Source organism: Rhamphochromis sp. 'chilingali' (genome assembly GCF_963969265.1).
Source record: "Rhamphochromis sp. 'chilingali' genome assembly, chromosome: 5".
NCBI lineage: Eukaryota > Metazoa > Chordata > Actinopteri > Cichliformes > Cichlidae > Rhamphochromis > Rhamphochromis sp. 'chilingali'.
Window position 1 is genome coordinate 20,716,695 of NC_137932.1, and position 24,303 is coordinate 20,740,997.

Consider the following 24,303-nt stretch of genomic DNA (forward strand, 5'->3'; position numbering starts at 1 on the left):
ATTTATTACTTAAACATGTTTCTATGAATTTTGTTTTTGGCAGCTTGAATTTCTGCTAAATTGATCAAATCACAGGAGGCTTTACTATTTACAGAAGTAATTAACACAATTTACGTGAGCTCATCTGCAGACAGTTGTATATGCATTTGAAATTTGATGGACAAATAAATGGGATAAGGTGAAGGAAGAACACATTCTTATATGTATACAGATAAAATGGTTTGTAGTGTTTTTATAAATATATATTTATGATGAGTAGGATTATGATTTATGTTTAGAGAGAAGAAAGAAGGTGAAAATAAAGTGGAAAAATAAGAAATATAAGGTGTGGTAGAAAAGGGGAAAAATCTGTGGTGTTTACCCAGCTGTTCCCTTGTTAATGCAATCATAAATACCATAGAATCTTACATATACCAAACGAACAGGCTGCTACACTATGGAGTCTTAACAGTGACCGCTAGAGGGCGGTAGTGCTGCTCATAACACGTTATTAACAGTTTGACCCGGAAAATAAACAGAGCATGAGTTCCTGTCCGGGCTAAAGATGGCGGCGTCAGGAGCCGGGTCTCCCGGCCGGCTGGTCCAGTACGTAGTGGTCCGCTCGGATCTGGTTCATAAACTGTCCTGGCCCCTGGGGGCCGTGATAACTCAGGCCTGCCACGCCGCTACCGCCGCCATCCACCTGCACTACGGAGATCCGGACACACAGCGCTACCTGTCCGAGCTGGACTCCATGCACAAGGTGGTGCTGGGGGTAAGACAGCCGTGCCAAACTCTGTTCAGAAATTCGCTACTTTAGCTTCTTGGAGCATATTGCGGGTTCATCGCCCGATACAGATTAAATACGGAGATGTTATAAGTCGACATTCTTATTTGAAATCAGCAGCAGCAGTAAATTTCTATATAATATCGATTTATGGCTATTATTCACAGTCATTGCTTCTCTAGCAGCATTTAAAACCCTTCATTTTAACAAATAATAATATCAGAGTGATCAAGCTGAGCGCCGAATTAAAAGACCAGTCCTACACATTACGATACGGTGATAAATTATGCGCTAGCAGATACATTTTCCCTGTAATTCATTAGACTTTTAAAGTCTGTAATTTCAAGTAGAAGTTCGCAATAAGAGATTTTTCTCCTCAGAAGCAGGGCTGTCAAACACAGAGGCCAAAGCCAGTGAAAGGTCCACTTCGGCCCAATAGGAGGCTTTACAGTGTGTTGTGTTATTATTAACTTCTCCCAGTTTTTCAATTAAAATATATATATTTTTAAATTGCACTTCACTTTTAAAAGAAGTGTCAGAGTGCTGATTTATTCCCTATAAACATAATATGATATTACATTTTTAAGAGACTGGCAAGGGGTGTCTTTCATTTTGCCTGTTTTCAGCTTTCAAGATGTTCCCCTTTACATTTAAAAGGAAAGCATTGTGCTGGTGTATTACTCTTAACAGCTGTTGTCTATTGTTTTTACTGGGCTGCTTTATTAAACCCACCAAAGCCTGTTAGGACAAACAAAGTGGTGCATATAGAAATAGATGTACTGTCTCAGCCTCTTGTTTGGACAGACCTGCAGTGTTTTGTTCCCAGAACTCTGTCCTTCATTGCAGGAATCTGTTGCAGTCATCAGTGAGAGTATGCTTTTTTTGTCTCCAGGCTCCAGACGAGGCTGCCCTCTCTGGTCTGTCTGAGTCTCTGACGCAGGCTGGTGTCTCCCACAAGCTTTGGATCGAACAGCCTGAGAACATCCCCACGTGTTTAGCCCTGAAGCCGTATCCAAAAGAGACTGTCCAGCCACTGATGCGCAAGTTCAAACTCTTCAAATGACTTCCCCTCCAAACACCGCCGCCTCGCTGAGACACTCTCCATCCGGACACTCGTTTTTATTTTAAATTGCAGTCTGCAAAATGGACAGTGGGCACTGCACCCTTTTCTGTCCAGAATTAAAATCTGAAATACTGTCTGCTAATCTGGGTTTATTTGTTCTGATGTTTTACAAAATACAAAAGCTGTGTTCATTCGTTTGTGATGTAAAAGCAAAATGAGACGCCAACAAAAGTCCCTTATCTCACCCCCAGCTGGTTCTCATTGCTCATCTAAATAAACCATTCCTGTTTAATGCAGTGTAACTCAGGTGTATGTTATCATATTGTGAATCCTCTGTTTGAAGATGAAATTTATGCCGCTATACTGATGAGTGTGGATTTACATGCCTGCACTGTTTTATAACTGGAGCTCTTGCCAGCTGATGTTTCACCGGAAGATTTGAACAATATTTATCTGTTTTACACTCTTTTATCTAAATTCATGTCACAACTGGAGCCCATCCCAGATGTTACCGGGTAAAAGTCAGAGTCCTCAAGTCACCAAAGAGCCTGGGATTTAAAAAAGAAACAGAAGAAGAAAGAATCCAAGAATTTAAATTTATCTCATCTGCTTAATCTATAAACTGACCTAACAGCTGGCCAAGTTATCAGCTCACATTTAATGAGCCGATAAGGTTCAGAGTGTGTGTCCAATCACACTTTACTTCTATGAGGCCCTGCACTACCTGTTCATTGTTAATGAGTCATTGTAGCAAGATTAAGCAACTCTGAATCAACCTCTCTGTACACACTGCAGGTCAGTTTATTTCTCTTGCAGTTATTTGATTGATTAAATATGAGAAAGTAGCAACAAGTGCTTTCATAATTTCCTGGAGCCGTCTCATAATATCATAGAATTTCCTTTAATCGTTTAAAAACGATCTGAAAGCCTGTTTCTTTCTGGCCTGAGTTTTAATCTGTTTATTTCAGTCTAATGGATACCAGAAACAAAAACGTATGAAACTAAATAAAAATGACCATTTCAGGTAAGTTGTTTTAATATGAATTCGATTTTTTGATTGTTTTTTCCCCCATAATCAGTCACTTGCATTTTATAATAAACACATTGAATAACTTGGAACCTCACACAGAAATAAATGCAAGCATAAAGTTTTTTTTTTTAAAAAGAAATTAATATAAATTTTCTCTATAAAATTGTCCCACAAAGCCTGGCTTCTTTTAAAATGATTATTATTATTACTGGAAATCACAAATGAGATCCAGCAAATCTTGACACACAAAGCTGAAGCTTTAAAAAGGACTCTCAGAAATTTGCCCTTTTTTCTTGTAAATTTGTAATATTTTACCACTGAATTTGAGATTTCTTTTCTCAGAAATGTGAATCTTTTGATTGTAGATTTTTTTTCTATACATTTAGATTTTTTCTGACATTTTTGTTATAAATTTGAAAAAAACAACTATATTTTTCTTGTTTGTTTTAGTTGTTTTTATGTTCTATACTAAGTAAGAAATTAAGTAAATGTCTGCTGCCTTTAGATTTATACGTTACTTCAAAGCTGTCTGTAAAGTTTCATCAGCCAGTGTGCTGCCAAACGCTGACAGTGAACTCCATGCTGACCGTCTCGCCCAGTGTAACCAACAGTGTTGGTCAAGTTACTTAAAAATAGTAATTAGTTACTAATTACCGATTACTTCTCCAAGAAAGTAATCCAGTTACTTATCGATTGCCTATTTTCAAAAGTAATTAATTACTTTATTACTTAGTTTCTTCCCTTCCAGAGTGTACAGTGGACGCTAATGTTTTTGTAACTGTTTACCGAATCAAACTCAAAGTAATGTCAGTACACACTTAAAACGCTGCGTGGTCGTACTCTCTCCTGCACTCCATATTATGCATCGTTGATCTGCACAGGTGTCTGTTGCTGCCACGGACGTCGCACACTCATACATCATTTGAGACACTCTCGCAAGCAAAATCACGGTTTAGTAACGCAGTAACACAGCGTGCTTACAGGAAAGTAACAGTAATCCAATTACTTTACTCATTACTTCAAAAAAGTAATCAGATTATGTGTTACTGCCCATCTCTGGTGACGAATAAGAGCCAAACCTCATGGATGACAAAAGAGAAAAAGAACACTTGAGCCTTGGACACTGTAGACTCCTCACCTGAAAACTGCAGAAATTAAAATGTAAAAAAAATTATATTTACATCAAGTAATTTCTCATTTTGAATACGCTCCTGTTTCTTATCCCACGTCTGTTTACTGTTTTTCCAACCTGCAGAAGTAGACGATGGACCTAATAACATCCCCGTAATAACATCAATAGAACATCATTAGAAAATGAACTTCAACCATTTTTAAAAAGTAATTAAAATATTTTTATCTGATACAGGCAATGCAGAAACTGAGCAGCTGCAGGACAGTTAATAGCTACCGCTAACCGTCCACCTCTGACCCTGTACACAATGTACAGTTCAAACTTAGCGTTTTCACTCATAAAGTACATGTAGAAGTGGTCAGAAGCTCACAATAACTCTTAACTGAGTCACTCTGACAATAAACTAGAGGTCTGAGAGAAACCAAAAGTTGCTGCAGAGCCTCTCAGCTGCTCTTTTTGCTGTTGTGTTAACACAAACTTCAGATGTTTGTGATGTTCATAAACATATGCTTTCTCTCTGCGTGCAGTTTTATCCAAAAAGACTCAGAAATAATTCATGCTAGCGCCGCACTGTCAGTTGTTTTTATTTATGCTTCACTGAGAGGCTATCAAGCTTGACACTGGATATTTTAGAACCTGTTTTCTTTCCTAACAGGGATCTCAGCCATGACGTTAAAAAAAAGGAAGAATAACTTGGAATCGAGCCGACTGCGAGCACAGCAGTAGTAAATTAACTGTAGATCATTTACATTATAAACTTGGGCTGTAAATGCATAACAAAAATGGTTTTAATCCAGGCGTGACTCATCTTCAGATTTCACCACTACTTTCAGGCACGCTGTAAAGAGGCATTTAACAGGCATTATTAAATTTGAAAAAGGCAATAAAAGACAGATAAACAACAATAAATCCCACGTCTAGAACTCCATGTGTCCAAACGCCTGCTTTCATAACTCATAACCTTGAACTCTGAAGTAAAAGCACTCTGAAGTATGCGAGTGACCAATCAACATATTACACACAATGTAATTACTTCAGTGTATTTCCCAGAATATGCTGCCTTAAACACGCTACTGTAATTTTATCATAACATCCAGAGTTCAAAGGAGCGGCAGGATGACAGGCACACTTAACAGATGAGTGTTGTGCTGCTGCGTTAGTTTATAGAGATGAGGATATACGCTATATTTATAAATTTGGCCTCAGTGGTTTCCAAAACTTGCCAGAAAACAGCAGAAGATGAACTGCGAGCTCTGACAGAGCAAAGTCCGTGCACGTCTCTGTGACAGTGTTTTCATGTGAGTGGAAACGAAAGCAAAATAATGATCAGCATTTATATAAAATTAAGTTAAAGATGCCAAATGACAAATCAGATCTGCTTCTGCAGATGCTTACAGTGATTTTTCACTTGTTGGGCAACTCCGTCATCTGGTTCAAATGAACCAAAAACAGAAGCGGTGCTGAAGGGGGGTTGGGGTGGCATCGACCCATACATATTACTGAACGTGTACGCAGTGTGTTGTGTTCCTGTTGCACTTTTAGTGACCAGTGGAGTCCAGATTGGAAATGCAGTTTGCTGATAACCTCAATGATAACAAAGAAAACGTGTCGCTGTTTTCCAGCAACATTTACGATCAGTTATTGATTAGTGGAGCTCAAATAAGTGATTAACTTTGTATGGCTCCTTCACTAAAATGCTGTTTTCTAACTTTTCATTTATATATTTGAGAGTTTTTTGTCACATAGTGTTTATTTCTTCTTGACTGTCAGCTTTTATCTCAGTATTTCTTTTGGTAATTTTTTTTAAGAAATTGACCTGATTTTACCCTTTACATATATCTCTTAAATTTACCATTTTTTCATACATTTGCCTGTTTTTTTTCCTGTAAATGTGTGAAAAATACTGTCAATTTGTAAAGTTTTTTTTCTTATGATAAATTTAACTGCCTAATTTATTTATTTATTCTTTTCTAAATCTGACATTTTTTTTTATAGTAAATCTGTTTGCAGATTTTTTTTCTTCCTCCCATCATTGCCAAATGCTTGCTGAGGGGACTGTCTGTTCATTGGGTCTTTCTCTGTACAGTATAAAACACCTTCAGATTACTTTTTCTTTTGCTGAAACGGTGCTTTATGAGTAAACTGTTGAGTACAGTTTTAATGTACCTGTATTTTAAGTAATTTGACACCTTTCTACTTCAACTACACCCGATTTTGGATGCAGATATGGTTCTTGGTACTGTATACCGTACATACCAACTTTAGTTACCTATTATTTGTATAACTCCACTAATACACTGAATTGGTGAAGTTATATTATTAAAATAAAACCGTATATCGGTATATAAGAAATTCATAATTAATTTCAAAACAATTAGAGTGATGTACATACTGATAAATCAAAATATAGGATTCACTAAAATTGCATGTATGAATCTGAATAAAGACTGTTAAACTTTAACTACATTTTGATGATAAAACTTTAGCATTTTCACCAATTTTTTTTTTTCACCTTTGAGGGTTATCAGGAAAGGTGGAAGAGAGCAGGGGAAGGGCAAAATTCCCAGCTTGTAGCATAGTGGTCACCTCCTTAACCTGGAGAGTTATACTGGTGTATGTACAAAGTATTTAATGTACTACTTTCTGTAAACACAGCACAGAGCTGCACATGAACCTGAAAATCAATGACATCCATCAGTCAGTCCATCGAACCAGATCCGACTCATCTCTTTGCCATGATGACTGCTTGAGAATCCTGACAGGTACCAATCTGCAGATCTATCTCACACTCCAGCTTTCCATCACTTGTGACTCCCAGATTCCATGACGCTTGAACTCTCTCGCCTTGGTGCAGCTTTCTGTAGGAGACCCAATGTTTTCTACCTGCCCTTCCCAAACCATGTTTTCTTGAAAACGCCCCGGCGAGATATATGACACATCAGGGATTTTGCACAGTGCGTGTACGGCATCTGGATTTAGGAGGCCTAATAGTTTCCAGAAAGCATCAGTGCTCACCCTCCTCCAGTCACTCGGTGCGGTGTGGCTAAATACACGCTGTATGTCTGCACATTCACCCTGTGACACATGCGACACATTAATCACATGTAATCAACAGTCGGGTCTCCCCTCTGTCAGCACTGTGGAAGCGTCTGCCCGCTGCCCTCGGCGTGAGCGCGCCTCGACGATCCGCGCGCACGAGCAGCCCTGTTTGTTTGTGTTGAGCGATTGGAAATGGCGGAGAGCAGAGACCAAAGCGATAACTCGGGCTAGCAAAAGCAAGTGCGCCGTCATTGAAACGCAGAAACCTTTCGCAAGTGGTTCTCGGAGTTACTTACGGTTTGCTGCTGCTGACGGGACACAAGTCGCACGCGAGGTGAGCGGATTTTCGGAGCGAGGTTTGGATTTAGCGGAGCTACTTAGCTGGCTAAGCTAACCGTGCTAGCAACCTGGCGTTAGCTGGCTCAGAGTGGTGTGTGTGTGATTTTAAGCACGCAGGCTTGTTTGTCAACATAAGCTGACGTTAAATTGATAGCGAGCCAGCTAACATACAACTCCCCCAGTCACCCATCTTAACCTGAGTGTGTTTATAACATGGTGGCCACAGTTAAGCGCAGATTTATCTGTGCAAAGTGAGAGTGGATAAAAAAGTCAGACATCTGACCATCCTGGTCGCCAGCAAGCTGCAAGTTAAGCTGGTCAGCCAAGTTAGCTAACTGGCTTGCTTTGCACACAGTCTAAACTGACTCTTTTGTTTGCCTGGGAATTAATCAGCCAGCGTGAAGCAAGGTCTCAGTGTTTGCAAGCTGAACGGACGGCTGAACAGGTAAGCATCGCCGTGAATGCATGACATGTCATCCCTACAAACCCTGACTCAAGTGGCTGCAGCAGGGCCTCCAAACTTGCCTGACTCATTTTTGGTTTTTCCACATAACGTTACTAAATTTCACAGACACCATCTTCTCAGCGGGATTTATAACGTGCAAGGCTCCGCGGAGCTTTTTCTTTCACTCCTTTTCCCCTCCTCCTTCACTCCCCCGCCACCTGCAAAGAAACGAGATCAGGCAGGTCTTATGTAATATGGTAGAGCCGGCCTCAAGGTGTCGCTATGGTTCATTCAGGCCAGATTCACAAATCAGCGTGGCTTACAGGCTTTGATGGTGGGCGTGTCCGACAATTGGCGGTATCCATTGTCATAGCAGCAGCACTTAGCCAGGCTAGCTGCGTGTTAGCATAGACAATATAAACATGTCTGCCTGTCACGGCAGTTCGTGAAATAGTCACAGCCCTTTAATCCACTGACTTTTTGTTTCTTGCTATGAACTTTCCTTGGACTCGTGTCACGTTAGTGAGCACGAAATCCACGTTTTCCAGAGGGAATAAGTCCACATATGGAGGCTGTTGGAAGAGGGTTGGGGGTGGAGTTGATCATTTTGGCCTTATACTTGATCTCTGTTTACACATTTGCTTTGCAAACAGAGGTTGGTGGTTGAATTCCAGCTGTGGACACAAATGGATTGTGTCAGGAAAAGCAGTCTGTTTAAAGTTGTGCCAAATGAAATGTGGTACTGTGATCTGTACTGTTAGGTAAATTATAATAATTTTCAATTATAACGCAGCTATTGCTCTGTTTTCAGGGGTGAATGTGGAAGGTATACATGCTGCAGACATGAGCAAATGTGCAAATTTGTGTGACTGAATATGAGGAAACTTTTTCTCACTATTTAGCTTGCATTCTTTCCGATGACCAACAGGGGATGACTTCTTTTCTTGTCTGCCATATATCTGCATGTCCTCCTTCTGTACATCTATGAATCTTCTCTTTGCTCTTGTCCAAAACTCTGTCTACACTGTGGTAGAACAGTTTGCTTCCGTTTTACCTGGTCTACTGCATGCACAATATTCCTACTTTCCTGCTATCCATCATATCAGCCAGGTCTCACCCTTTAAGTGTAAGGACTGTGACTGATACAGTCCCTACTCTTACTTCCACACTCCTGCTTTTCCTTCTCTCTTGCTGCCTCCTAACATGCCTTCCCCCTCTATTCTCCCTTTGTTTTTAGCCAACAGCAGCACAGTTTTCACTGGCATTGCGTTGGCCAACAGCACCGGAGGTGGTTGTTGTTAACCCTGGGACCCAACCGATCCGTCATGACAATCTTATTCTTGATGGTCCATGTGTTTAATTGAGAAATAATTTTACACCAGAGGCTTTTCCTGATATATTCCTCCTCATTAATCTGGCCTTGGGACCAGCAGTAGGAGTACACTGGCTTGTGCCAGTGTCAGGTTTCAAGGTTTCAACAGGGGAGTGACTGGTTTCCAAATGACTTATAAATGTTAATGTTTATATAGAAGTTTAAATGCCTTGAGTTCCCTTGCTCTGTGACCTCAGTAAGCACTTTACTGGTAAACTTCCTTGGTTCAGTTGCTTGTTTCATATTGACTAAAATAAGTTAATTTTATACTTTATAGTCAAATAAAGAGTCAGAAAATAGGATTGTATTCTCAGTGGCGAGTGCATCACAGTCATATCCACCCCTTGCTGTTCATGTCAGGTTTCAAAACATCAACGTGTCGACATGCCATTCATCATAGGATTTCACTAACCTGTGGATGGGCCCATATTTATACTTTCAATGCTTGTTATGCTTGTTTCTATGCTTGATCGACTTCTCATTCATTTTGATTGCCTGAAACATGTGCCAGTACTTGAAAAGTTTAACTAAATGAGCACTGAAGCCTGAAGCCTTTGTTTACCTGTAACTTGTGCCTTGAATCTTGTGCAGAACCTCAAAGTGTCTATAATGTCGGTTATAGCTGTGTGGTGTCATCAGGTGCAATTTCAAAAATGTGTGTAACAGCTAGTAATTTAGGTTACTCTTGCATGTATTTGTGTTGTAGTTGGTCCTTTGTGTTAAACCAAGTGTTTAAGTCAAAAGACTAGCAGTGAAAACTGTTCTCTTCAGCTGTTTGATGTGCTTTTCATATGTAGTTTTAAATCATTGATGTTGTTCTTCCCCTTCATTGTAAACTCCATCAACTTTTTCACCAGTCAGCGTCTTACCTGTGCTTATTGTTACAACATGCAAATAGACATGCACTATAATTCCACTTCAGAGTACAGCTTAACCCAATATTATGTGGCACAAGGCTGAGAACTTAAACTCTTTGGAGTTCGGTTTCATGTGGAGCTCTTGTGAGATCATGAGGATGAATAGGGTCCTATGGAGCTGTAGCCCAAAAAATGTAAATTTAATGAAGCAAACATTTTTTGTGAAATACTTTCCTTAAATACTAGGGATGTCACAACACCATGAGCTGCTTCACAGCATCCAGTATTTTGGTTTCAGACATGAAGTGAGAAGCAGAGAATTTCCCCTTCAACCAGCTGCTTTCTATACACACATGGTCTGTTGTAGTTTAACTGCCTTTAACTAATTCTGGCTTTTAGTTATTGTTTGGACAATGATGCCATTGATGGAGTGTGTCCTGTCGTAAATCCTTAACTGACCAGTCATCATGCATATAATCAATTCTAGTGTTTTTCGGGAAAAGACAAAGGTCATAAGTGTTGTTTTATTTTGGTTTGGACACATTATCAGTACTCTGTGGGGGTGTTTTTTTTTTCTAGAAGCACGTGTAAATGATTAGTTTACCTATTTAGCTCCTTATACTCCTTGCAAGATGATCCCTGCTGTGCCTCCAGCTGAACTGAAGCCAGTTTCTGTACTTATTAATTAATGGGATTGGAATGTCATTTGGAAATGAGATCGCACATAAGTATGAATCGAGATCGCGATTTTCTAACGATTAATCGTGCAGCCCTAGTTAGGGTTATGCGCACCATTGTGAGCAGAGGTGCGCATTTGGAAATTGAATTGGCAGTCTTTGACTTCCTCGCCTCTGTCAGTGCACCCCAGGGTGGCTGTGGCTACAATGTAGCTTGCCATCATCAGTGTGTGATTGTGTGTGTGAATGGGTGGATGACTGGATATGTAAAGTGCTTTGGGGTCCTTAGGGACTAGTAAAGCGCTATATAAATACAGGCCATTTACCATTCCATACACTTGACTACAAAGCAAAAACATTTCAGCTAAAAATATAGATTTTAAGTAGCTTCAAACATAATATGATGCTTAATGGGGGGAAATACTGCCAAGTTGATATATTCTACAAGGGGTCAGCTGTACATTGAACTCTAATTCAAACTGATCCTTGGGATGCTGCAGGTTTGTCTTCATGGGCACAGCTTCACACTTGCTTGAAATTTAATTATGATCAAAATACAAAGAGTTAATTATTGTGATGTATTTCCACTAAACTTGTTCCCAGAATTGTCTCTGATTATTCCAATTTTCACCAAAGTTTCACGCATTTCCAGGCATTCACAGTTTCACACGGGGAGCTGTGATATGATGCTGCATTTATATCGTGTTTAATCTGTTTGGATGTTGTTAACACCCCTAGTAAAAAACTGAAGGCAGCTTGTTTGATAGTTATTTATTTTCAAATGGATATTCTTACGGTGAATAAACCTTAAGGCTAAGCTGATGTTGCTGATCATTTACTGATTACCTTAAATATTAGGATTACAATAGGCTGCTCATAAATTCTATTTGAGCTTTATTAATACTTTGAAATTTGACCTTTTTATTGCAATGGTAACTGACAAATGGTGTTTAAACAGTCATCTAAATTGTGCCTTAAGAGTTCTGTCTTTGATATGTAAACAGAAGTCTGTGATAAGAGGACTGAATTGGGCTTTGCTCCTTGAGTGTAAATCTGTTTTACATGCAGGGGAGGCAATGGATATTTCCATAGATCCCAAGTTAACAAGTTAAAGTTTTCCAGTTGACTGTTTTCAGACACAAAATGCAAGAAAATGCAAAGCAGCTGCCGTGACTCAAGGGCTTATTATGCATAGGCTTTAAGAATTAAGCTGTTTTTTTTCTTGTAGCCTGAGATCTTATGCTTACCAAGGTGTATTTGTCAGATTACTTTTCTCCAAATCCTAAAATAATATCTTTGTAAGCTTTTGCAGGTATTTTTAGGGGAAAATCATTTGATTTTTCTTATCATGCATGGAGCAATTGACTACTTTGTTTTTGCTTGAGTGTGCTCAGTGATAGCTGCTAATCTGTTTGTGTAGTACGTGTAGTATTGCTGCTGCAGACTTTGTCTTGTTCTAAGTGAAAGCATTGTAACTGTGCTTCATTTGACCGAGATGTAGCCCACATAAGTATACGGAGTTCAGCGTAGGCCTCAGTTATTCAGCTCGAGGTCTCTGAGTGTGGCACCAGCATGGCAGCACATTAAGCCCAACAAGATTGTCAAAACAAAACGAGGCTGGAAGTAGCGAATTTCACTATTATTGTTTTGCAGCGTTTAAGAAAAACAAACAAAAAACATCAAAACTAATATTTAAATAATGGATAGACTTTGTTTACAGCTTAGAGGCAGCGAAAAGATATAGATAATAACCACTGTTTTTCCTGGTTTAAAGAGAACCTCTTTTTGGTGACATATAAGCTCAGTTGGTCATACAGTAAACGTACAGTAAAGGCAATCGATGAGAGTTACTTGTTTAACAGAAGTCTATGGATTTTCCTGCCCATTAGATAAACAGCCCAGTCATCCACACCTTTATAGGGGACATGAAACGCTGTACATATAAAGGCTAATTTACACCATTGAGCTCTGCTCTTAAAAACTGTTTTAAAAACATGTTTCGTGCCATCTTCTGTCAGTATGGAACATGTGTCATGTGCTTGGTTGGTTGCAGCTAATAGACTTAGATTAGTTTATTATAGCTACCTAGAGACAGCATTGATACTGAAGAGGAAAATAACGACACTAAAATTAAAAATCAGTTTAAGGGGATCGCATTTGTGCTGCCCCAGACTGCAGCAATGAGTTTTATGTACTGTCCACTGTTCTGTCTGTCTCTGTAGCAGTAAGTGGCTGTTTGGCTAGCTGCATTTAAATGGGAAAATCTAGCTATGTTGGGGTTTTTAAAGCACTTAATATGAACGGTGTGGAGGAGAGCCTGTTTGAGCCAGGTGACATGCCAAAGCATGGCATCAGGTCAGATGTTAAAATACAAAGTACAAATGCCCTGAAGTCTGTAAGATGTGGTAGTTCATAAGAGAAAATGTTTCTTTGCAGTTTTGAGCTATTTGACTGGAGATTTATTATCATAATACTGCAATTTGTTGACTTTTTTGAGGGTTGCTTTGTTTTACTTTCAGAGTGGCAGGGATCAGGTTGAAATGGTCCATTGGGGCGTATTTTGCCTATGTGTTCGTGAGTGCATGTGTTTATTGATACTGGGATGCCTGTGAGTCATGCAGTTGTATTGTATTACCTGGTCTGAACTTCTTAAATCTGGTCTACACATACACTCCATATTCTGGTAATTATAAACAAACTGAAACTAATAAACACATGCATAGGGCTGGGCCATATCATACCGTTCACGGTAATACCGGTGTAATGTTGGGCAACGATAAGAAAATGAAATATGGCCATAGAATATGGGTAAAACGCGCATGCGCAGTGCCTTTGTTTTCATACGCACATGGCGGCGACGCAGAATGAGAAGGGCGAAAGCGAATTGTTGAATGAAACTGATGAACCAGAATTGGTTTGTAAAAATGCTGCAACTTCAGTGGTGTGGAACTGGTTTGGCTTTCGTCCGTCAGATACACAACAAAGCACTATTTCTGGTAGCGCATGCTAGCGGACTGTCGTTATTACCGTTTTTTGGAAAATACGACACACTTAAAATCAATCCTTTGATTTTTCTGAAAATCGACAGTGCCCCTTATAATCCCGTGTGCCTTATGTATGAATTCTGGTTGTGTTTACTGACCTCGAAACGATTTTATGTCGTACACGGCACTCGAAAATCTGTCAAATGTTTTAGTACGACTTTGCTAAGCTATGAAACCGCACCACTTGATGGATTGTCGGAGCATTACAGCTATCGTAGGCAGGAGCCTCGCGGAGTGATACGTACTGTGCTTCAACATAACATTACCGTATTGTGTGTGTATAACCTCTTTTTAAGTTTTGTGGATATCATACATGGTTATGCTGAGGATATGTCGGCCAATTTCCACTAGAAATGCCTTTTGGTTAAACCTTCAGCAAGGAGTTTGCATTTGCACTGTTAATTTTGTATATAACTTTAATGCACATAAAAAAGCTGCTTGTTTAAGTGAAAATACATTGATGGGTTTTTTTTTTTTTTTTTTTTTGCACTAATAAAGTTATATCGTGATAAATATTTTTGGTCATATCGCTCTGCTCTACACATGCACTGAGAGTAGAAAACTCATCCAAAGAAGCGAACTGGAACTCAGCTGAAAAGAATACATGAAAAGTAAATAAAACATGGACAAACACAATTATTAGATCTCTGCCGTGCGGTGATATACCAAAAGCTCAGTAATTACATTTGAAAGAGAGACTTAATGTAAACTGTAGATGTGTAAGCAGCTGATTTTACAAGAGGATAATCATATGCATTTAATACCGTTTTTCAGTTCCATTATTACGTTATGGCACAAGTAGTGCTGGGCGATATATCGATTTTTTAAAAAATATCGATATATTTTTATACAAGACATAAGCTGTGACAATATCGTTTATATCGATATAGTCTATGTTGCGTTATAATTACACTTGTGGAGCCGCTATTTTGCCTCTCTCTCGTCTGGGTTTGTTTGCCCCGCCTCTCACCCTCACTGAACACAAACCCCCTCCCCCATCGCTAAACCTCCAGTTGGCAACAAGATGGACACAGGAGCTAGCGAAGAGGAGCTCGTCGGAAAAAAGAAAACCAATGGCTCAATTATTTGGAGATGGTTCGGGTTCAAAGTGTCAGATGAGCAGCAGAATAATGTATTCTGTAGAGAATGTCGAAAAAGCGTCGCAACGAAAGGTTCGAGCACCACTAATCTTTACCACCATTTACAACTGCGCCATAAAGTGCAGTATGAAGAGTGTGTGAAATTGCGTGCTGTAGCCCAGACCGCAAAGTCTTCCGAGGTTCCTGCCGTGAAACAGACCACCTTACAACACTCATATACTCGTGCTGTGCCATATGATACAAAAAGTGAGAAGTGGGGGGAAATTACTAAAGCAGTGGCCTATCATATTGCTAAAGACATGGTCCCCATCTCAACTGTGGAACAAGAGGGCTTTATACAGCTGCTAAAAACTCTTGACCGAAGATACCAGTTACCTAGCCGGAAATACTTCACCAGAGAAGCACTGCCAAAAATGTATACTGATGTTAGACAGAGTCTCGCTGCCCAGCTCACCAAAGTGTCTCACTTCGCACTGACAACCGACATGTGGTCCAGCAGGACATGCGAGCCATATATGAGTGTGACTATACATTTCATGGAAGACTGGGAACTGAAAACTGCCTGTCTCCAGACCAGCTACTTTCCTCAAGACCACACCGGAGAGCATATAGCTGAAGCCCTGCAGGATGTGCTCAAAACCTGGAAGCTCAACCCGACGGGACTGGTTGCTATAACAACTGACAACGGGGCTAATATTGTCAAGGCGGTTCAACTGAACAAGTGGTCGAGGATCCAGTGTTTTGGTCACAGGCTTCATCTGGCCATTGGTAAGTGCAATACTGAATTTTTTGATTTGGAAAAAAAAACGCTAATAAATGAAAAGTGTATAGAGTCTCTTGTAGAGCTAAACATGCCTATGGACCACAAGACAAATATTTTTATAAGTCATAGCCAGCATATACATCTATCACTTAGAAATCGAAAGTTAGTTGAACAAATAAATAAACTATCCCTATTAAATCCAATAAACGTATTGGGGTGTATTTGTCTTTGTATTAGATTGAGTTGTGACACTAAATGAGGACCACAGCTGAGACAAGACAGGGATACATTTTTAAATACATAGTGAGATTAAAAGGTGTAAAAAAAACGAAAAAAAACCATGTTCTAATCATTTGGTGATCTGGTGATTTTACCAAGATAGTTTAACTAGAACCATTTCTAGGTTATACAATACACGACACATTTTGCAAATATTGTTAAGTCTTATGCATCACATTCTATACAACTGAGATGGATGTTAATTTGCCTTTGAGTGATTTGCATCTTAACATAACAATTAAAGTGATTTTAAAAGTTTGTATTTTGTGTGTCACAGGACATGCTATGGATGATGCCCGCATTACCCGGGCTATTTCTCTGTGTAAGAAAGTCATCAGCAGCTTCTCCTACAGCTGGAGGAAGAGAAGAGAGCTGGCTGAAGTGCAAATACAGCTGGGTCTTCCAAGTCACCAAGCTACTCACAGAGGCAACAACTCGCTGGGGATCAAGGCTTCTCATGATAGAGAGAGTTCTGGAGCAGGAAAGAGCACTTTCTAAAGTCCTCTCTGTCGACATGAAAACCAGACCTCTAGTCCCTACTTGGCAGGACATAGAGGTCCTGGAAGCAGTTCAGAAAGCTCTCAAACCCTGTCAGGACTTCACTGATGCACTTTCAGGAGAGAAGTATGTGACCCTGTCCTATGTCAGACCTGTGCTACACCTGTTTAACACTAGTCTCCTGGCACCTGGAGAGGAGGATAGTGAGCTGTGTAAATCCATCAAGACCCGCATTGTGGATTACCTCAACAATAAATATGCAGATCCATCCACCAGTGACCTGTTGGACATGGCTTCTTTTGTGGATCCACGGTTCAGGGCGAAATACATCCCTAGTGAGAAGATTAATGCACTAAAACATAAACTCATCTTGGAGGCAGAGTCTCTGCTCAGCTATCAGGGTACGTGTTTGTCTGAGCTGACTGATCCAGCCGTGCCTGAGTCTGCAGACCAAGAAGAAGCAGCAGTAGGACACACAGCTAAAAAAAAGAGATCACTGGCAAGCTTCTTCCAGCACAGCACAGCCACCAACACTGGTTTCACAAAAAGGGAAGCAATCGAAAATGAATTTTCTAGCTACCTGTTGTCAGTTTGTGTAGAGAGTGATGCTGACCCTCTCAAATGGTGGAAGGAACATGAAGTTGCCTTTCCAGCACTGAGCCTCCTGGCCAAGAAATATCTTTGTGCGCCAGCTACCAGCTCCCCTTCTGAAAGGATTTTTAGTTGCAGTGGAAACATTGTAACCTGCCACAGGGCATCGTTGAAGCCTGATAATGTTGACAGATTAGTTTTCCTGGCACAAAATCTGTAAGCTGTACAGTTGTTGGCCTTGCTTGTTTGTGTTCTTTCTATATTGTTATTGTCATTGGAGATTTGCACAAAGACCCACTGACCAAAGAATGTAATTTTGTTAATTTCATTCAATCTGTTTACATGTTTGGTTTTTTGCACAAAGTACCAGATGATTGTTCAGCAATACACACAAAGAAACACTTTAGAAAACTTTAATTCAGTGTAAGCACTTTTTAAAGAGCAAGATGCCTTTGTTATTTTAGATCTGCATCTTTTTAGTTTACATTTTACATTTAGTTTACAATTTTTAGCTTTTTGTTATGTATGAAAAGAAAAAAAATGGAGCATTATTATTTAATAAATGCTGACAATTTATTTTTGACAATTTTTTCGTGTACATCTACAGTTGTATCTTAATAAAAGTTACATGTGTGACATCTGGGACAAGTACCTTTGACCAAGAACTCTCTTTTTGTTCTTACTTTATGGGATTAAAAAAATATCGAGATATGAATTTTGGTCCATATCGCCCAGCTCTAGGCACAAGCAATGAAGCCTACCTAAGGATGAGCTACGTTTGAGGCATATTGTTGGGAGTGGGATCCCTCCTCCTCCTCCTCCTCCTCCACACTCAGCTCTGCGTCTGTATGGAGAACAAGCAGCCATTTTAGCACTCAGCAGTGCTGCAGCCTGCCTGCCACTGTCACAGCTTTCTTCCTCTAATTAATGCTGTTTGTTTTGAAGCCCCCAGGATACCTGCAGCCAACCTGAGAAAATGCCACAGTGTGCTTTCACTTTGGGTCACATAGAAAACAATGCCTGATAATGATTGGTCTCTGTTGAGAGAGATCAGTGAGGGTCACCTGACTGCCACACTGATCTTATGGCTCAGCGTGTACATTAGTCAGTGTTTAGTGGTGTCATAAAGCTGCAGATTGGAACAGAAGTCTCTGACTGAATCTTGTTTGTGCATTTCCATAAAATTTGCACATAAACCATATTTAGCTGCTTTGATGAATAATGTGTAGTTTAATGGATGATTCAGTTCAGTCTTCTTTACTTTGTCCGTCTTTGTGTTTAACACAAAATCAGACAGAGAGTACTGACATTTAATTAGGTATACTCCTGTTCCTATTCAGCCTTGGCTTTGAGTACCTGTCAGAGTGTCAATCTGATACCAGTGTTTAGTTAATAAACTGTATTCCTCGCTGTCAGGAAGAGACGTGGGTGAACTGGGAAAACTTTCCTAACTTTGATAAATAAAAGTGAGAATTAATTACAAACAAAAATATTAATTTACTGAACCTATGTTAAGTAGTAGAATAAATTTCATGTTTTCCATCCGTCCATTTCCTTTTCTGTAAGATTTATGTAATAGATTTGATTCAGGGTCACGTTGGGGCCGGAGTCGATCCCAGCTGTGATGGTGCAAGGGGCAGGGTACACGGTAAACAGGTCACCAATCTGGACTAATACACAGACAGACAACCACGCCAATGGCTAATTTAGAATCACCAACTAACCTAACCCCATGCATGTCTTTGAACTGTGGGAGGAAGCCAGAGTACTCAGAGAACCCGCACAGTCACAGGGGAGAACATGCAAACTCCCTTAAACTGAAAGGCCTCAGGCTGGGTTAAAACCCAGGGCCTTCTTGCTATGAGGCACTCGGACATCTTTTAGTAAAGCAAAACTCAGTATTGTAGTTTTTCTACATAGTAACCACACAGTTACTGAATTTTAAAATGTATTTTTAAAGTACAGCAAATGTCTGTAGGTGCATGCAGCAGTTAAGACAGACCCAGGTGGTAGTGGGCTGCTGGATTTTAGTGAAGGTGTTCATATCTTCCTGAGGAGGCATTGTAATAACGTCCTCTGTCTAGCACCATCATTGAATTGCATTTTTTAATTTAACTGTACTGGCATTCCCATCAACCACTGTGCTTTGTGGTAAGAGCTAATTACCAAATGCCAACACACCCATGACATACATGATAATTTAATAACACGATATTAAACCAGCTTGACACTGTAGCTGCCAACATCAATTATTTCTGACAGCATTTTCATTGTGAGAATGGGATGTTTGCATTTCATCAAAGTACGACTGTGCTTTCACAGAACCCCAAAAGCTTTATATAGACTCCTGGTCAAAGTAGAGCAATTTAAAAGTAACCAGTAAAATCTTGCTGTAGATTGTACTGGTTACTTTTCTGTAACCAGTTTATCTTTCTACTGTGTGACTTAGTGCGGTGACTAAATAAGTCATCAGAGAACTACACTGTAGCGAATGGGAGGCCAGTGTAGTTCTGTGATGACTTGTTTAGTCACCGCACTAAGTCACACAGTTAAAAGATAAACTTGGAAGTCACTGCTACTACAGGGTATCTTTAAACCCTTTATCTCCTTCATATCCCCGACCAATTTAGAGTCACAGATTAACCCAGCTTTTATGTTTTTGGACTATGAGAGGACGCCAGAATACACGGAAACCCACGCATACACAGAAAGACCCTAACTGACCAGGAAGCTTGCGAGCCTTCAGCGATAAACAGCACACTACAGATGCAATTGAATCATTACAGGCTTTTGCATTCATTTTTGCTACAAAGCTTGCTTTTTTTGTTTGTTTCAAATCAAGCACATCCTTTTTCTTTACAGGGATTAGATTTCCTCCAGAGAGCTCTCACTCAACAAGATGGGCTGGTACTTATAATATACTTTTGAGCCATTTGAGCACACAAAGCGCTTTCTTACTACAAGTGTCATTCACTCCTTCATACAAGTGCTCTTTTTCCTCCTCCGCCGTAAAAGGCTGATGGCGGATGAGTTGGCGGCATGGACACAAGAACAAGGCAACATAGGAGTTTGAAATTGACACCATAGGTGTATTTACTAAAATTCTTGTGAGTTTGACTCTCAGTGACCTTGACTGCAAGGTTATTGGTCAAGTTTTATGAAATTCTTGTGAATCCCATAGCCCGAGAATGTGGTGATGTACGATTTTCAAATTGATAATGTATTTGTGTCTACTAGGAGGCTGAGGGCTAGCACAGGAGGTGGCCAGTATATTGTTCTATGCTTAAGCACTTTCAGCTTAATATTCACAAACTAACTCCAATAAAAGCATCAGGATTAACTGGTTGTTTGAAATAGTTTTTTTGAGCTTTAACCCGAGATTCTGGCATTTCTGACAAAATATATTTATATTTAAAAATCGATTCAGGATTTTAATGAATCGATATTGCTTTATTCAAGCTAAAATTGATTTTAGTCTGAAAATTGATTATTAAAACTCTCCCCTATAGGGTACTAATGCTTGTTTCTCTTCTTCTACATCACAGACGTTAAACCAGCTTTAGATTGTGACTTGGAGTGGCTACAACTTTGATCAGGTTGCTTAAATGTTTTTCATCTCTGAAAACTGTAAATATTTATGAAGCTATGAGTGCTCAAAATTGACAGGGAAACAAAACAAATCTGAACAACTTTGTGTACTTTAATGACCTGCAACTAAAAAAAGAAAAAAGGGATTTTTGGGGGTCAGAACTTTTTTTCCCCCCCCCTAAGATTTATAACTTCAGTTTATGTTGAATAACCCTCATCCCAAAACATAACTGCATGACATTAAACTCTTCTCCCTGCGGCCAGTTGCAGTAAAAAAACCTATTATAGCGCTTCAGTTCTTTCTCAGTTCTTGCTTTTGTGTGCTTAAGAAATGTGTACATATCCATTTGATACGAGAAAGCAGCAGTGGATAAAAATGTATTATGTTGTCGGCAGAGTTCCAGTTCGCATCTTGAGGTTTCTTGTTTATTTATTTCAGGTACTGCATTGTTGGCGTTAATCGCTTACTGAGGTGTGAGATCTACATTTCCAGTCAAGTTTCAGCATGCAGTATGAGAGCCTTGGTTTACATACTCCATGTAGGTTGTTGTTATTACACAACAGAGCTTGTGGATAAAATAAACTTCTTTTCAGAGCACGTTTCAGATCATCTATCAAATTATGCAATGGGACGTGCAGGAGATTTCGTTTCTGCAAAACTGCAACAGATGGGCTGTTGGTGTAGTCTGTGGTTTGTCCCTGAAGTCTGGCGCTCTGAGTCATTGTGAGGCGGCAACACACACACAGGCACAAACCTACGTACATACATACATACATGTGTACTGTATTCAGCTGCTGCTGTGGCTAAAACAGAAACCAATGGCCTACATTCTCGCCTGAGGGGGGGGGGGAGGCTTGAGCAGCAGACAGTGAGAATTTGAGGGGTGGGAGGGAGTGAAGGAGAAAGGAACCGAGCACATACAGGAAGAAATTAATAGTGTAGGTGAGAAAATAGAGTGACGAGAGTAGTAGTGGCGAGCAATTTAACAGTCGAGCCCTAATGGCCCAGTTTTCCTGGACAAGGTCAGGCTACAATAAAAAGAGTCACCCAACAGTTTTTTCCTTGTGGATTGATTTGAGTGGATCCGAGTTGGTGTTTTCTGATGACAACTGTTTGAGTGGCAATGCTGGAAGCAGAGAAAGTGAGCAGCTTTTTTTCTCAGGTACGTTAGCGTGTCTGGAGGACACCGTTGGTAATTCACCTAACAGTTGCGGGTTTCTCACCTTAGATGTGAAGCAAACAGTGTGTAATGAACATATGGGTGTTTAAACACCTCTTGTGAAGTGAAGCATGAAGGTGTCCATGTGCCTGGGTTTTAAATGGCCTTGTTTTGAGAGACTGCCAAACGTTTTTAATCAAGAAGTTCACTTGGTAATTTAAGTTAGGACTTAGGTTTGCCTCAAGGCTGAGAAATGCTTTAACCCTTTCTGCGAGTAAAATGACCAAAGTGGGGCTCTACTTGTGCTTAGCAAACTTGTACTGTTTAGAATAGATAATAAAAATAGTTAATAGATAATGCAAAAGAAAGAGTATTACTATCTCTATTCAACACGATTTTCATGCCATATGCTGTGGGTTTAGAAGGGATCTATTCATCTATTGTTCATCTACAAAGAAATCCGGACCAGCGAGGTTACTGTTAGACAGTCTGTTCGATTGGCGTCCTCTTATGTGATTGTAAATGAACAGTACCTTTCCAGCTTTAACATGCACCCACTATTGGAGTGCTTTCCACTCTTCATAACATTTTCTGTTTATGTGCGCTAAACAGAAAACTCTGTGGTGCAGGTACTAACTGTTGTGCTGCAGCTTTTTTGCCCACTTTATGACTAAAGTGACTGGCACTGTTCACTTTTCTAATGCTTTGATTAGTTCTCTCACTCACTTCCCACAACAAACCAACTAAGTCAGACTGAGTGACTCACAAACGGATGTAAGGCTACAGTTGCTTTTTTTGAGTGAAGCACTTCAGACTAATTGTGGGAAACTGCTGTGGATTTTTTTTTTTTTTTGTTACCGTTGAGCAATTTAAAAAATTTCTTTTATTATTATTATTATTATTTTTCGTCTGCACCTTTCTATTTCTGATCTACTGATACCTGCTATGTATAAAATGCTCCACCGCGTCCTCACAGGTGAGTCTGCAGTTTGTGGCTGGCCAGCAGTTTGCTGCTTTAGTTTAGCTTTGTGATGTTTACTGTACAAACCGATGACTGCAAGTGTTGTTTGTTTGTTTGTACTAATTAGGGAAGTCATTTTAAAAACTGTTTACATCATTAGAGACGGCATTTAAGGTTAATAAAATGAACTGTAGTGGGGCATGCTCATTAATGTCATGTTGATCGTGGGTCTTTGTTTCAGTGTCAGGAAGCTTGAAGCTGATTTTTTACATAATTAGATAATCAAAGAATTTACAAGTGATATTATTTTCCAACTAATATTACAAGTGGAAAAAGATTCAGTCTGTATTCAAGCTTATAGATGCTTTTGCTTTTTGAGCTCTTTGTCACACATTTATCCAACTTTAAAATTATGTGACATCATTATGTGATATCATCCATTGATACTGATGGATGCCATCTTCTTCAGGAAAAAAAATCTATGTGGCAAGGTGAAAGAGCACAGGAGTTCAGAACAGCTTGGAGTAAACTAGGGGCAGTATTAACTGGTGTGAAAAAGCGTCTTTGATTAATCATCCTGGGAAACTTCAGTACTCGAGAGTTCAAGAGTCACAAGGAAAGAAAAAAAGATTTATTGTATAGCAGTGTATCGTTTGCATGAATGTCTAGACTGTGGCAGTTAACAAAGGTGAACAAAGAACTAAGAGAAAAGGAAGTCCGCTTGTTTTGTGTTGTTGTGCAATGCGAGTATTTGGTGCTAGTTTGGGGTCTATGGATATTTTATACCACAGGTGTTTCCAGACTGTTCTTCAGTTTTTAAGTAAACGTTGTGGTCCTTGTACAGTAATTCAGCTTAAAGTGTTGTAAATGTAAGACCTGTTTGTTTGTTTGTTTTTTAATTTTGGTTTAGGAATGAGACACAAGAAGTTCATGATAGGTTTTCACAAAACAAACACAACACTTCCTGTCACATAGATGTGCCAGTTTCAATAAAAACACTTGGTGTGTTGACAAAAACTGAAACACTGAAGCACACAAGGTAATTAAAAAAAAAAAAAAAAAAATCATTATAATGTCTTTTCGCATCTACTTTTAGTTTTGATTTGATAAAATTTTTTATAACAATGCTTTTAACATTATACTTTTCACTAAACGAACATAATTTAACCAAGTAGTCCCTGCACCAGAAAATGGGAGGCAGGTATCATGGATGTTTGGTCTTGGATTTAAAATCGGATGTCAGGATTTGTCCAATAATTATTATTCAAAATAAAGGCTCTACAAATCTATAACGTTAAAGCACCAGATTTGGCTATTTAGGCTGAAAAAAATCTGAAGAAATGTACAAGAACTCATAAATACTTAAAACCCTGTAGAATTAAAGAAATAAAATTTCAGCATGGGAAATAAAACAAAGTATACATTGGCAGACAAGAGGATTCCTGCCATATTGTTAATGTATAAAATTGAAATAACAAAAACTTTGTTTTATTGTAAATTTTGGTTTGCAGTGTGACATGTTGCAAGACAGCTATGGTTTTCAGTTATTTGCTAAACATGTTGCAGATTTGTCATATTTGGCACTTTAAAGTTATCCAT

The 24,303-nt window shown here is 39.3% G+C and overlaps 3 protein-coding genes across 4 annotated transcripts in view; all 3 read left to right on the forward strand.

Annotated features, from left to right (window-relative positions):
* Positions 1-517: 517 nt before the first annotated feature.
* ptrhd1 (peptidyl-tRNA hydrolase domain containing 1) lies at positions 518-2,131 on the forward strand. Its single transcript, XM_080883362.1, has 2 exons — positions 518-754; positions 1,659-2,131. Exons 1-2 carry the CDS (start codon positions 545-547, stop codon positions 1,827-1,829), a joined length of 381 nt encoding a protein of 126 aa, XP_080739488.1. The 5' UTR covers positions 518-544; the 3' UTR covers positions 1,830-2,131.
* A 5,085-nt stretch (positions 2,132-7,216) lies between these two features.
* ncoa1 (nuclear receptor coactivator 1) overlaps positions 7,217-24,303 on the forward strand; it is a 106,581-nt gene continuing 89,494 nt past the window's right edge. The window contains exons 1-2 of one of the 2 annotated variants that reach the window (XM_080883080.1): positions 7,217-7,364; positions 7,763-7,814. The gene's annotated coding sequence lies outside the window, so the exon portion shown is untranslated. The remainder of the gene's footprint in view (positions 7,365-7,762; positions 7,815-24,303) is intronic. The other variant, XM_080883079.1, reaches the window with a different exon arrangement.
* On the forward strand, positions 11,165-17,680 carry LOC308397578 (E3 SUMO-protein ligase ZBED1-like). Its single transcript, XM_080883555.1, has 2 exons — positions 11,165-15,632; positions 16,184-17,680. Exons 1-2 carry the CDS (start codon positions 14,789-14,791, stop codon positions 16,402-16,404), a joined length of 1,065 nt encoding a protein of 354 aa, XP_080739681.1. The 5' UTR covers positions 11,165-14,788; the 3' UTR covers positions 16,405-17,680.

What these genes read in the sequence shown, in the direction of transcription:
- ptrhd1 (XM_080883362.1), top strand. Translation starts at nt 545, where the DNA reads ATGGCGGCGTCAGGAGCCGGGTCTCCCGGCCGGCTGGTCCAGTACGTA. An exon ending in TGCACAAGGTGGTGCTGGGG is followed by an intron (nt 755 to 1,658) that starts GTAAGACAGCCG and finishes TTTTGTCTCCAG; the next exon opens with GCTCCAGACGAGGCTGCCCT.
- LOC308397578 (XM_080883555.1), top strand. Translation starts at nt 14,789, where the DNA reads ATGGACACAGGAGCTAGCGAAGAGGAGCTCGTCGGAAAAAAGAAAACC. An exon ending in CAGGCTTCATCTGGCCATTG is followed by an intron (nt 15,633 to 16,183) that starts GTAAGTGCAATA and finishes TGTGTGTCACAG; the next exon opens with GACATGCTATGGATGATGCC.